General features: G+C 32.7%; 1 protein-coding gene across 7 annotated transcripts in view; it reads left to right on the top strand.

The window, feature by feature from the left end:
• ADK (adenosine kinase) overlaps positions 1 to 15,458 on the top strand; it is a 518,384-nt gene that overhangs the window by 253,320 nt on the left and 249,606 nt on the right. For all 7 annotated transcript variants that reach the window (XM_026504506.4, XM_057308800.1, XM_026504502.4 and 4 more), the window contains 2 exons: positions 3,657 to 3,829; positions 6,899 to 7,007. In XM_026504506.4, the coding sequence (XP_026360291.1) occupies positions 3,657 to 3,829; positions 6,899 to 7,007 (282 nt within the window). The remainder of the gene's footprint in view (positions 1 to 3,656; positions 3,830 to 6,898; positions 7,008 to 15,458) is intronic.

Genomic DNA, 15,458 nt, shown 5'->3' with positions numbered 1-15,458 from the left:
TGCAGATGATCCTTTTCCTGTCATGTCATCAGAACATCAGTAGTAGCATAATGCTGTGTGTCACAGTGCCTATGTTATTCACCTTAATCTCATCTAGGCATTTTATCATCACTCATCATCCCAAGAAGGAAGAGTAAAGTGCAGTAAGATACTTTGAGAGAGAGAAAGCAATATTTACATAACTATTGTTACAATATATTTGTTATAGTTTTTCTATTTTATATTATTGTTAATCTCTTACTGTGCATAATTTATAAATTAAACTTTATAATGGATATATATGTATAGGAAAAAATCATAATATATACAGGGATCAGTACTATCAGCTGTTTCAGGCATCTACTGGGGATCTGGGAACATATCTTCTGCAGAAAAAAGGAGACTACTGTAATTATCAATAGGTATGGACTTACTGTTGCCATTTTGTTAATTATTTCTTAATTTTTTTGTAGATATGTTGTTCCTTATTTTTACCCTCTGGTCATTTTCCATGTTTTGATGTCTTTCAGTAACAGTATGCTTTGACTTTTTTATCATGTTATTTTGTATAATTGCTACAAGTTTTCCCCTTGTGGTTACCATGAGGCTTACATAAAATATGTTAAAATTATAACACTACTTTAAGCCAATAACAACTTAACTTCATTAGAATTCCTAAATTTTACACTTTTACTTCTCTTCCCCCTCACACGTTAGGTTATTGCTGTTACAATTTGCATATGTATTTTTTAAGATTTTATTTATTTATTTGACAGAGAGAGACAGCCAGCAAGAGAGGGAACACAGGCAGGGAGAGTAGGAGAGGAAGAAGCAGGCTCCCAGTGGATCAGGGAGCCCAATGTGGGGCTCGATCCCAGTACCCTGGGATCACGCCCTGAGCCGAAGGCAGACGCTTAACAGCTGAGCCACCCAGGCTCCTGGACAATTTGCATATTTTTATATTGTGTAACTAATTACAGATTATTGTGTTTATGATTATTTTTACTACAGTCATGTTTTTAAACTTAAACTGAAGTTCTAAGTGAATTATGCACAATTACCAAATTACAGAAGCTAACTTGGACAGCATATTTACCACTACCAGTTAGTTTTATGCTACCTTCTTATATTATTATGATGTTAATTAGCATCCTTTCCACTCAAAGAACTCCATTTAATGTTTCTTATAAGCTAGATCTAGTGGTAATGAACTCCCTCAGCTTTTGTTTGTTTAGGAAAGTCTTTATCCCTCCTTCATTTCTGAATGACAGATTTGCTGGATATAGAAATCTTGATTAACAGGTTTTTTTTTTTCCTTTTAATACTTTGAATGTTTCATCTCATTTTCCCCTGGCCTGTAAAGTTTCTGTTGAGAAATCCACCCATATTCATATGGGGGTTTTCTTGTATATAACTTTCTAAAATTCTTTGTCTTTAACTTTTGACAATTTACTTGTAATGTGTCTCAGTGTAGCCCTATTCATATTCAACCTGTTTGGGTTTTGGAGGGCCTCATGGATCTGGATGTCCATTTCTATTTCTGTGTTCAGGAAGTTTTCGGCCATTATTGCTTTAAATATTCTTTCTGTCCTTTTTCTCTTCTCCTTCTGGAATTCTCATAATGCGAAAATTCTTTCTTTCTTTTTCTTTTCTTTTTGTCGAGAGAAAGGGGGAGGGGCAGGAAGAGAGGGAGAGAAAGAGGATCTTAAGCAGCCTCCATGCCTAGTGCGGACGGAGCCTGACATGGGGCTTGATCTCACAAGCATGAGATCACAATCTGAGCTGAAATCAACAGTCAGATGCTTGACCGACTGCGCCACCCAGGCACCCAGTTATTTAAGTTCTTTTTCACTCTTTTTCATTCTTTTCTTTCCTTTTGCTCTTCTGAGTCAATAATTTTGAATGTTCTATTCTCCAATATTTTTTGGGTTTTGTTCCTTATATTAGTATATTGAAGAGTAATAGTATATTGAAAGTTATTTGCATTTTTTCTATTGGATTATGTTACAATTTTATATTTTCTTTGATTTGTTTCTGTGCATTCAACTTTATCACTGTTTTCCACTGAATTTAAACTTCAAATTGATTTGCACTTTCAAAAAATCTACAATTTTAGCATTTCAACGTGCTGCTTTATGTGTAGTGGCACATTCAGAGGAACCTTTCTTCTGTTTCAGTTTCTTGATTCCTTTCCTGCCCACTCTGATAGAAAACCATTTTTCATTAGTTCATGGTTTATTCTCTGTGTTTCTTTTTATAAAATAAGCAAACTTAAAATTATGTATAAATTCTCAAAGAGTATGTGTATGTACTAAAAGGATATATATGATTTTAATTCTCGCTGTCTCCTAAAACATACATGCACACATACAGGCACACTTTTGAATTCTGGTCTTTTTTTTTTTTTTTTTTTGATCTTCAGAAAAGATCCTGGCAATTACTCTATATAAATGGACTACTCTGTATAGCTTATCGTTGTTTGATTGTTTTTTAAGTTGCTGTGTGATGCTCCACTGAGGGGATTTATCAGTTTATTCAACCAGTCTTCTATGGATGGGCATTTGGGTTGTTTCTAACTTTTTGGCATTACAAATGATGTCTCAGTGAGTACTTATGCATATGTTGTTTCATATTTGTGGACATGTATCTTCAGAACAAATTCCTTAACAGTTATTATATATTTATCTTACAGTTTTCTTTGTTACTTTTTGTTTCTTTGTCCCTTTAACTCTCAAATATACATGCATTTCTTTTATAATTCAAATATTTGAGAATGTGGTTAAGATTGTGATTTCTTTTGACTTAGTATATGGGGTATTTTGCTCATACAGGTTTTAGAAACAAACAAAACAGATGACGGTTTTAGAGTAGTTAATGTAAGTATTAGAAATCTCAGGAATTTGAGGTAATTATGAAAGATAATCGTTCATGGTATATTTTAAGATACACATTTTAAAAGCAACCCACTGCCAATTTATAGCAAGGAAATTAAAGTTTGATACTACTGAAAGACTGAGATATTAGAATTTTTAACACTATTCTTGAATTTTTAAAACAATTTATCAGATTTAAGCATAGTTTAGCTTAATTTACATATGAATTACAACAAGTATGAAAATAATAGTGACCACCACAGCTAGTATATATCGTTTACTGTGTGCTGGATACAGTGTTCAGCAGTGTATATACATTAAGTTATTTAGTTTAATTCTCAACAACCTCATGAGATGTACTTATATATTTTTCCATTTATAGGTGAGGAAAATGAGGTATAGAAATGTTTAGTGACATGCTCTTACTCAGATAGGTAATAATTAGCAGAGGCAAGATTTGAACCCAGACAGTCTTCAGTATAGATTCTGGGCTTTTAATGACAATGCTACTCTACCTCTGTTGGGATTCACTATTATTTTTCTGTATCAAGCTAGCATTGACCTAGAGTCTATGTGACTAGATCCTGAGTTCTTAACCCCACTATGCTCTATTTCTCTCCCTGAAAGCAGTATAATAAGATTTTATGGGGTTGTTGTATCAAATTTGTTATCCTAAGCATTAGTACAGGATTGGAATTCCATTCATAACAGCCACAGCATCTACCAAAGCATCCCTTTTATGCCACCATTCTATGTGTACCATATTTCTAAGCCATTAAAATTATTTGTGTTCCTGTTTTTCAGTGGATGATTCAGCAGCCATACAAAGCAGCAACATTCTTTGGCTGCATTGGGACAGATACATTTGGAGAGATCTTGAAGAAAAAAGCAGCTGAAGCCCATGTGGATGCTCATTACTATGAGCAAAATGAGCAAACAACGGGGACTTGTGCTGTGTGCATCACTGGTAGCAACAGGTCAGTGTAATTCCAAGGAAAGGTTTGTTCCAACTGGATATTTAAACAGTCCTAAAATCTGAATTCCAATCTGGATTTGGAATTTAGGTCTCATGTTTTTAATTGCTTTCAATGTTTTAATAACTCTTCTTATGTCATTTTTCTTTTTAAAAAAAATGCCCTTGTTGTACCTGCTTTTGTATTCATGAGGCATGTGGAAGGAAAGCTTTGAGATTATCCATCCCTGGCTCTAATTTTTGTAATTAGGATCAGAAAAGGGAAATAAGGAAAACATTTTTTTTTTTAAAGATTTTATTTATTTATTTGACAGAGAGAGAGACAGCCAGCGAGAGAGGGAACACAAGCAGGGGGAATGGGAGAGGAAGAAGCAGGCTCCCAGTGGAGGAGCCTGATGCGGGGCTCAATCCCAGAATGCTGGGATCACACCCTGAGCCGAAGGCAGATGCTTAACGACTGAGCCACCCAGGCGCCCCAGGAAAACATTCTTTTCAGTGCTTGTAGTTTCTTGCTGAAACTGGGATGAAAAGAATGCTCTTTTTACCATATCGTGAGATTGGAATATTCAGATACATAGACAGATAAGACTCATGTATTTTGTAACATATATAAAATACTGCATTATATCCACTGTCGTATGCATTAGGTCATGCAAAGCATTTCTGGCAAATAGTCTTCTATCCATATCAAACAGCTTCAGTGTGGGTAATGCACCACTCAGAAAACAATTCGTTACATTTCTATACAATTTTACTTTTTAGAAAATTCTTCTTTCAATGAACTTGAAATCTGTGTCTCAGGACTTTCCATACATTGGTTGTATTCACGCCTTTTGCAGCCACATAGAGGTTTTTCTTCAATACACACTATGTTGCTCATCAGCACATCCTTTTTTCTCCTTTGCAAGGGAAAAACAAAATAACTTATCTAGCTATTATATTATTAAAATCAGCAACAATATCTCTTTCTAAATAGTGATTCACTAGAAATTTTACTTTCCTTATAGCTAGAAATATTTAGTGTATCCTCCTCCACTCCCTGTCTCCTTCCTTGCCCTTCTTTCTCTCCTTTCTTATTTGCCTCTTGTCTTCCTTTATTTCCTCCTTTCTCTCTCTTCCCCTTGTTCCCTTCCTCTTTCTTACTTTGCTCACTCCTTGACCTTTAGCAGATGTATGTTAAGGACCTGACACTCTTCTGGCCAGTAGTCATTAAATAACTAAAATGTAGCTTTTAAAAATAATTAGAGTGCCAAAACCATTTTTAAACCAGGAGAGTTTAATTAGAGTGCCAAAACCATTTTTAAACCATTTTAAAATAGGAGAACTTTATCATTTAAGGTTTTAATAAATAAAACCATTATTGTTCAAATACTGAAATGATATTTCATTTTTATTTAGACCTTTTCCCTTTTCAGTTTTCCTAAAACTAGCTGTAATATGCAGGTGCACTTTTCTCAGTAGATCAAGAAATAGATCAAGTTTTGCTTCTGCTACCTCTCAGTCTAGTGTAAAATCGCTAAATTGTTTTTGTGTGCTAAATTGCTATTTTAAAAGAGCAGTTATGATAATATTAGGTCTCCTAGATGTCAAAAGCTTAATTAATTTACTTAATTTATAATATTATGGTTATGGTGATCAGTAATGTTCAGATAATATTGGAAATCAAAAACTGGGGGGAAACTCCCACTATCAAATTCATTATCAATTAAATTATAGAACCTAAGATTTGGATAAATTGTTTTAGACAGGGCTGGTAACTCTTACCACCACTCTCCAAAACCCAGGAATCAAAGAATTAGGATAATGCATTAGTCTTCTTAATTCAGGTTCTCTTTCTAAACTCTGAACCGCATTCATTTGGATAGTGAGAATACTTATATTTTGGAGAAACAATGTAGCTTCCTATCAAAGAGTAGTTTTATTATCAAAATAGAATTTCGTAACTGGTGCCAGAAGTGTTTGTTTTTATTTTTATATATAACCATTTCAGTCAAAATTTTGTTAAAGTCATGATGACTGACTTTGTAAATTAACTTGGTAATATAGTAATACTTGCATATAAATATACTGATTCATATTGTTCTTATTTTTAATCATTTAATTGAGCATAAATTGAATTGATATCCTTTAGTAGTCAATTGGCATATGGATGAGTAGAAATATGCTTTGGAAGAGAATCAGTTTTTTTTTCCTTAACAGAGGAAACAACCATATTATAAAAATCTCAAGTGATGAAGTGATGTATCCATTTTTTAACCGTAACTGTTTCCTTTTGATTAGAAAGAGTGAAAAAATGGCAAGTTATTTTTTAATTTCTGAGTCAGAATGAGAAAAATATTTTTATTAATTTGTATTTCACATAAATAATTATTTGATTAATTGTTGGGCAATTAAAAAAATTCCTATCTGGCATGAGTAGGAAGAGTTTAAATGCAGTAGCCTGCTTAGATTTTTCAGCTGCACAACTGGACCAGAATAAGGAGTTTTCAACTATAGATACTAATTTTACTCCAGTCTTTAAAATGTATTGGTTTGCAAATAGGGCCTACATTTATAGGTGTGTTTTGTGAAGTTAATCCCATACTTGGCTTTTAAAGCATTAGATTAAATAATCAATGTATATAGTATGTTGATACTTAAACACTGTATAAGTGTTTAGTTGTATATATGTATGTGTGTGTATATATCTTTTTTTGCATATTTTTTTTGTATAACAACATAATAGTTTAATTTCCTAACTGCATTTTTGAACTATTTAAATGCAGAAAATAGATAATCTTATCATTTTAGTACCAAAGGAAACATAAATTTCAGTTTCTCAAAATACCAGGTGGTATTTAGAGCAAGGATTGATATCTCTTTATCTCAAAGGCAACATAGAAGTCTCAAAAAGTGCTCAAAACAAATTTAATTTTATTTACATTTATTAATATCAATGTATAGCAATTTTGAAAAATTAAGAATTAAAATATAAAAAACAATTTGCAAAAAATATTGCTAATTAATTGTATGGAAGTACACGACAACTTTAACTATAGTATTAAAGCCTACTTGCTTTTTGTTGTTGATTTAGGTCCCTTGTGGCTAATCTTGCTGCTGCCAATTGTTATAAAAAGGAAAAACATCTTGATATAGAGAAAAACTGGACATTGGTAGAAAAAGCAAGCGTTTATTATATAGCAGTAAGTATTTACCTAATTCAAATTTCTGGTACATATTTATACTATTAATTATAGTTTGTTAGTAGATATGTATTTTTAAATATTTATTTACAACATGTGTTAGGTTCTCTATTACAAATACAGGAAAAAACATCATTCTGTGCTAACATTATTTGTATTCCTTAACATTTAAGTCTACCTCTTTTTGGATACATTATACATAGATATTTCTTAACTAAGTATCAAATTCCATATTAAATCAAAAGATCTTAAGATTTTTTGAAATAATTCTACAAATTTACATTTTATATTTTTAGGCTACTTGTTGTGAATGATGCATGCTTTGTGTGGGAAAATATTAGTCATATAAATATGCACTGCAAACAGTTTGAGCTTATTTGCCTAAAAAATCTTAATTGCTGTTTATTGCATAGTAATTACCATGACACGTTTTAATTTAATATTTCAGAAACATTGATCGTGACAAATCTCTTAAATCTAGGAATAAGGGCAGCATGTAATTTGAATTATTAAATATTCTGACATAAAAATAATTGGTTTAAGAATTCACTTCTAAAATAAGATGGTACTAAAAATCCTCCTGAATTAATCACCCCATGAACACCTTGTTTTTATTTAATATGAGTTAAATGTGGCTGATCGCAAATAAGTTAGATACCTATGAAAAATTAAAAGTACCTCATATGCATATAATATATGGTTTTGATATAACAGCTGCTGCCATTCACTACCTGAGCTGTGAAACAGCTGCAAAGACGTGTAAAAAATTGATTATCCAGTAGGAGCATGTTTATTGAAAGTATAATTATTTCTTTCAGTCTAGTGTTAATGTCTCCTACAGCATGTTTATGTTCACTGCTTTAGGCTTTACAAGGTTATTATTGATTCTTCTGTATGGCAAATCCTGCCCCTTTATAATGTCAAGTAAATGCTTACATTGAGAGGATTTTATAGAGGAAAGTCATGTTAGCTCTTTAGACAGTGTGTGAGAAAACATTTCAAAAAATAAAAAAAAAATTCCCTCTTGATTATCTTCTGTTTCGCTAAATGGTCTAATTTTTTTGTTAGTATCTTGGGAGCATGTTTTTGTAGTGTGGTTCTTTAGGGGGGATTTATGTGCTATTTCAAACCATTGTACATTTGAAAGTCTGATTTTCTTAGAACACATGGTTTAAAATTCAACATTATTTATGTCATATTATTTATATTGGCTATGAAGTATGACAATATATTATGGTGGAAAACTACATTTACCAGGCAATTATATTTCTATATAGATCTATTGGACTCCAAATTATGAGTGGAAACACTCAGTTTTAACAGTTATGTATATCTAACATTGGCCAAGCCTGGATGAAAGGAATTTTTATAGGAGTTATAGACCCATTTTGCAAACAACTCAGAGTTTTAACAGTTATGTACTGTAATGCATCTAGCCAACTTCGGGTAAATTGGAATTTTTATAATAGTATTAACTATTTATACAAGTCCAGTTTTATATAAAATGTAGAGTGATCGTTTTGGGACAAATTAATAAAGAAAATTGAATTATTTTTGAAACTTGTCAAAAACAACCAGAAACAAATATCAAAATGGACTCCAGCTAATATCTGTGAGTTGTTAGCTCTTAGTTTCTCTTTCAGCAATTTCGTAAAAAGAATGGTCTTTTACATTGGCAGGTAAAACAATAGTTTGTGTAGTTTAGCTATTTTAAAATAGTTCTGAAAATATTAGAGTCATATGGGATACCTTGGATGCTATATATTCTACAACTGTCTATTTTCCTATTAACTAAGAGCATAATCCTTACTCATTAAAGTCTTTGAAATCTCTTCTGAAATGTAATGATATTTGTGCAAAGATATTCTGCCCTTCTTTTATTATTTTTTAATTTAATTTATTTTTTTAATGTTTCAAGTTTTTACTTAAATTCTGGCTAGTTAACATATGGTGTAATATTAGTTTCAGTAGAATTTAGTGGTTCATCACTTATATATAATACCTCTACATTCTTTTAAACCTTTAATTTCCTTTGAGGTCAGAACATCCAGTGTAGTCTTTTCTTAGCATATGCTCAAACCACAAGTTTAGATTGAGTAGATATATCAATACTTGAACAAATTAGTTGGGCTCCTCCATATTGGTTCTGTAGAGTCAGCAATCTTCTCACATTTTCATTATATAAACTACTGAGGTTCAACAAGTTGAAATTCTGGGAGCTCTTTAATTTCAAAATTTCTTGGTCTGAGGAAGCAGCTCAGTATATCTATTCAAAAAATTTCCATAATTAAGACATCTGTCTGCATTATGTAAACCAGATCTACATACTCAGCTCTTCTTTCCACTATTCCATAAATTAGTAATGGTCATGAGCATTGAGAAAATCCCAAACCTTGATCATTTTCTCTGTCAAATAATTCAGTAAATCCGCAATGCAGAGTTCACATCAAAAACTTTGCTGAAAAAAAGCTGAAATGGAATATGCATATACCAGCATTTTCTTTTGGTTTAAATAAATGTTTACATCTTCTTTTACCTTCACCTCCAATGAAGTTTAAACCAAATTCCCAAACTCCTTGATAGTATGTGATTAAGGATTACTGGTTATGGTGATAGCTAATTATGCTTCTGAAAAAATAAATTTCAGGTGCTCTTCATGTTAGCATTAGGATTTAAATATTTGCATTCTATTCTATAACCATAATACTTAACAGTCTTGTGTCTACATTTAAATGAGTTAAATGCTTATCCACCACCAATTATTTTACCCTGTCTTCCCATTCCTTCATTGTTTATTTTGAATATCCCTCATTTGGCTGCATTTTGTCATCATTTTCCCCCCAAGGAAGGACTCACATCTTCTCTCTTCTTGAGATTTTATTTACTTCTTGTTGCTTTATGCAAAAATGACAACTTGTTTGTTGTAGTATTTTGTGAAACAAAGTACTACTTTGTAAATATTGCTTCATTTTCTAGCAACTTTTTATGGGAAACCTGAGCCCAGGTTGATTTTTTATTTCTGTTCTTTATTATTTCCTTATTTCTGCTTACTTTAAATTTAATTTGCTCCTCTTCTACTCCTCATCCTTCATCCTCACTCCCCCTTCCTGCTCCACCTGTGCTTGTTTTTTAAGGTGGAAGAATAATTCATTGATTTGACACTTTTTTCTACTGTCGACATGTAGTGCTATGAAAGCTTTGATTTGGCTACCTCCCACAAATTTTGATATGTCACATTTTCATTTTCATTCAGCTTGTAAAAGTTTCTGCCTTCTCTTTTACTTTCTTCTTTGATTCATGAGTTATTTAGAAGCATGTCATTTATTTTCTAAATACGAAGATTTCCCAGAGATCTTCCGTTTACTAGTATTATGGATTTGTATATTCTTCTTGGCTGTTCTGTCAGATTTTTCTTCAGTGTGTTTAAACAGTGTGTTTAAAGGTGTAGAATTGATTACTTGACCCACTTGTCATTTTGAAATATTTATTCCTGGTATTATACTTTGTCCCCACAACTATTTTGTCTGATACTCTGATATTAATATAGCCAGTCCAACTTTTTTTTCCCATTGATATGTTGGTATATCTTTTTCTACCCTTTTACTAATTATTTGTGTCTTTATTTTTAAAGTGCATCTCTTGTAGATAGCAGATCATTGGATCTTAATTTTTGTCCAACCTAACAATGTCTACCTTTTAAGTCAGATGTTTATACCATTCCCATTTAATGTGATTATTGATATGGTTAGATTTTACTTCTTCATCTTGGTATTTGTTTTCTGTTTGTCCTTCATTCTGGTTTTACGCTCTTCTGCCTTCTTTTAGGTTAATCCAGTATTTTTATTTCCATAATATCTTTAATATCTCCTTAATATCTCCTTTTTTTTATTTTAGTGACTGCATTAGGATTGATAGTATACATCTTTAACTCATCACTCTCTGCCTTCATTTTTTTTTCTAATTAACTAAGCTTTCTGCCCAGTGTGGGTCTCGAACTCACAACCCTGAGATCAAGAGATGCATGCTGTACCAACTGAGCCATGTCTGCCTTTACATAATATTATCAACTGTCACATATAGTATAATAATCTTACAATAACATACTTCAGTTTCACCTCTCCAAGCCTTTATGCTGTCATTGTCACATTTTCCTTTTTTAAAATTTTAAGTTTTTAAACAGCTTTATTAATATATAATTGACATACCATACAACAGACAAATTTTACTTTTACTCATGTTATAAACACTGTAACACATTATTTTTGTTTAAATTGTCAAATACCTTTTAAAGAAATTTCAACAATTAAAAAACATATTTACTCATTTAATTACCACTTCCAGTTCTCTTCATTCCTTTGCTTAGAATTAGATTTCCATCTGGTATAATTTTCCTTCTGCCTGAAGAACATTTTTAGCATTTCATATATTTGGGTCTGTTGGTGATGAATGTTTTCAGCTTTTGTATGTTTGAAAACTTCTTTATTTCACCTTTATTTTTAAAAGAGATTTTTGCCAGTTCTAGGTTGACAGTTTTTTTTTGTCTTTCAGTACTTGAAAAACATTGCTTTACTGTCTTCTCATTTGAATTGGTTTTGATGAGAAATCTGACATCCATACCTTTGTTCTTTTGGACGAAACATTTCACATGCCCCCATCCCTGGCTGCTGTTAAAATTTTTTTTATTTATCACTGGTTTTGATCAGTTTGATTATATTGTGCCTTAGTGTATTCTTTTCATGTTTCTTGTATATGGAGCTTAACTTCTTACAGCTGTTGATTTGTAATTTTTATTATGTTTGGAATGTTTTCAGCCATTATTTTAAATATATATTCTGCCCAGCTGCCCCCACCTTTGCATCTCAAATTACCCAGGAAGTTGTCTCATAGCTCAGTGATGCCACCCTTTTCCTTTTTTTGAATTCTTTTTTTTTTCCTTTGTTTTTTACTTTGGATAGTTTCTTTTGGTATGCCTTCTAGTTCACTAATATTTTCTCCTGTAATATCTGAACTGTCATTAATCCCATACAGAGTATTCTTCATTTCATTTGTTAATTTCATATCTATAAGATTGATTTGGGTCTTTTATTTCTTCTTTGTCTCTACTTTGGACACATAAAATACAGTTAAAAGAACTATTTTGATGTCTTTCTCTGTTAGTCTTTATATCTGTGTTGATTCTGGGGTAGTTTTAAGGTTTAGTTATCCTCCTTATTAAAGATTATGTTTTCCTTTCTCTTTGTAGGTTTAGTAATCATTAGCTGTCATTGATAAATCTTCTTGAGGTTTATTCTGGGATGCAGTTATGTTACTTGGGGCAAGTCTGATGCATTTTGATCTTGCTTTTATGTCTTGTTAGGTGAGTCCAGAGTGTTATTTATTTAATGGCAGTGGTTTCTTAACCAGGGACAATTTTCCCCTTTAGGGACATTTGGCAAAATCTGGAGATATTTATTATTATGATGAGTGAATGTTGATACTAGTAAGTATAAGACAAGAATGTTGCTAAGCATCCTATAGTGTATAAGACAGCACTCTACAATAAAGGATCATCTAGTTCTAAATATCAGTAGAGCCAAGGTTAAGAAACCCTGGTCTAAAGCTACATGTTCCCTACTACTGAGGCAAGGCTTTCCTGTGCTCTGCTCAATGCCCCGTTAATAGTGAGTTCTTCTGCTCTAGATGGTGGAAACAGACACTATTCCCAGAATTATGTGTGCCCTGGGTACTGTTTCCTCTAATCCTTTTCCCTCTCATTCTTTTGGATGGCTCGTTCCTAAGTTCTGATCTGATGAATGTTCAAGAGGAATCTGCAGATTTCCAGTGTTCTCTTTAACATTTTCTCTTCTCTGCTGTTCTAGCCTCTGCACTCTAACTGCTCCATTCTTCCCACCCTCAGTTCTGTCTCCCTGACTGCCGGGGCTCTGTCATTCCCATTTCAGCGTCTGTTTGCTGTAGCCTGGGAACTCTCACAAGCAGTATGCTGATTCAGTATTAGGGCTCACCTGGATGGTTTCCCATCTCTCAAAGATCACTATTTTTCATCCTTGATGTCCATAGTTTTAAAAACCATTGTTGTATGCACCATGTTTGTTTTTGTTTCCTGTTGGAAGATATATACAGTCTGTTTCTCCACTGTCTTCTGCCTTGCATTATTTTTAGAAAGGAAGTCATCCTTATTGTTTCTCCATATCTATCTCTTTTTCTCTGCTTTTTAAGATTTTCTATCACTGGTTTTAAGCAATTTTACTATGATGTACCTTGGTATGGTTTTCTTTATATTTCTTGTGAATGTGGTTTGTTCGGTTTGAAAATTTTTCTGTAAATATATTCTCTCTCCATCCCCTTCCCCTCTTGGAAAGTCCAGTTATTAATAAGCCCCTTGGAATGTCCCTTACCTTAGTATGCTTTTTACATTTTTTCTCTCTCTCTTCTTCAAATTTGTATAATTAATATAGCTGTGTCCTAAACTTAGTCATTTCTCTTACAATGTCTAATCTGCCATGAATCCCATCCAGTGTAGATTTTACCTCAGACATGACAGTTTTCATCCCTGGAAATTTGATTTGGGCCTTCTTCACTTCTGCCATGACTACTTTACATACTCATGTTGCCGTCTCTCATTTTTAACTTTCGTAATGTAGTTATAACAGCTGTTTTAATATCCTTGCCTACTAATTTTATTCCACGTGGTTTTTTGTTTTTTGTTTTTTCTGGCTCTTACTTTGGCATTGGGTTGTTGCCTTATGCACATGTGCTGAAGACTCAGTGGGAAACCCCTGCAGATCTCAAGTTTTCATTTCAAATCTCTTCTTTCTGTCACCTCTGTCTTGTCTAGTATCTGCCCTTGCATGTGCTGGCCACCGTGGCCTCCTCAAGTGGAGATGAATGACTCTACTTAAGGCTCTCTCTGTCTGAACTGCAGCTTGGAAACTGTCTTCAGGGAGTAAGTTTGAGCAATTGTAGGAGTCACCTGATATTGTTCCTTGTATGATTATTATTCAGTGTCTGAAGATTGTTACATACAGGGTTTTTTTTTTCCATTTTTATAATTGTTTAAGTTTAAATTGTTTAAGCATAAATCCATTTCCTGTTACTCCATCTTGGTTGGAAGCTGAAATCCCCAGGCTGATTTTTCTTTACCTTTCTTAGATGACTGTCTTTTTCTGCAAGATTGCCTAGCTAACTTTCTCTTTGAATTTGAACTTATTATTAACTTAACCATGGTTTATCTCTGTGTCTATTGTTCTATACTGACTTTCATGGAACATGGTATTTATTTCAAAATGCAGATTTAGTTCTCAGTTAACCTCATTAATTTTTTCTTTTCCTGTCCCCAAATTTTATTTTTTCTTTCTTGAACTGTTTGAAAGCTAGAATGAAAAAAAAACATCACTCATAAATCTGTTAGAGGGAACAATCAAGTAACAGCAAAAATTTCAAGTTTTGGTGAGATGAGTTTTATCATTTTTAGGGAGTTGGGGAGCAGAGGGAAAGACAGAGAGAATCTTAAACAGGCTCCGTGCCCAGCGCATAGCCCTACATGGGGCTCGATCTCATGACCCTGAGATCATGACCTGAGCCAAAATCAAGAGTTCATTGCTTAATGACTGAGCCACCCTGGCGCCCTGAGAAATGAGTTTTAAATTGGTCTTGAGGTTGATTCAGCCTCATAAGTTCCCCAAACTATTATTTTAGATTCTGTAAAATTCTTTAGTTACCAACATTTTATCAATTAAAAATAATTTTTAAAATTCTCAGCTTAGTAAATATATAGCTGTTCATCTGTATATAATTACTAATGTTATAGTAATTTTTTCTAATATTTTCAGTCACCCCTTTATAGTGTTTTAGACTACATTGTGAATACAGTGAGATTTTGCATAGAAATCTATGCATTATTTCTAATGTATTTTTTTTTTGAGAAAAGTTTCCAAGTTTCAAATACTAATCACCTTGGAAGTTTAGACTTATCATGGGGAAAGTTTTAAACTTGAGATATTAACAGATATTTAAGAAATAGGATTATCAAAAGCTTTCAGTATCTTATAACTTACTCCATAGATTTAGCTAGATCTGTTCCCTTTTTTACTGATTGAAAATTAAGCCCTTTAAATGAAAGAACAGAGAATCATAGTTTGTCGATCATTGTCTGAGTTTATGGGACTTGCAGTTGTAATTTTCTTTTGGCAACTATGTTTATTTTCTTCTTTCTGTGATTGTTCCAGTTCCCATGGCTGATTACGGATCTCTTTTCCCCTCTCTATGCTTATTTTATAACTCTGTCTTGACCGCTTATCTCTTTTCAGCCTAGAATCCTACCATTTTGAGGAATATGGTTTTTGTGAGAGTAGGGTGTTCAAGAAGGTGTTACTAATGTTCACTTCTGGAATAAAAGAAGGTATAATTAGAGATGAGTAGGAGACACATGGTTTGGAGAACTGTACAACCTTG

Source organism: Ursus arctos, unplaced genomic scaffold, assembly GCF_023065955.2.
Source record: "Ursus arctos isolate Adak ecotype North America unplaced genomic scaffold, UrsArc2.0 scaffold_7, whole genome shotgun sequence".
Taxonomy (NCBI): domain Eukaryota; kingdom Metazoa; phylum Chordata; class Mammalia; order Carnivora; family Ursidae; genus Ursus; species Ursus arctos.
This window is presented reverse-complemented; position numbering and strand designations above follow the sequence as displayed.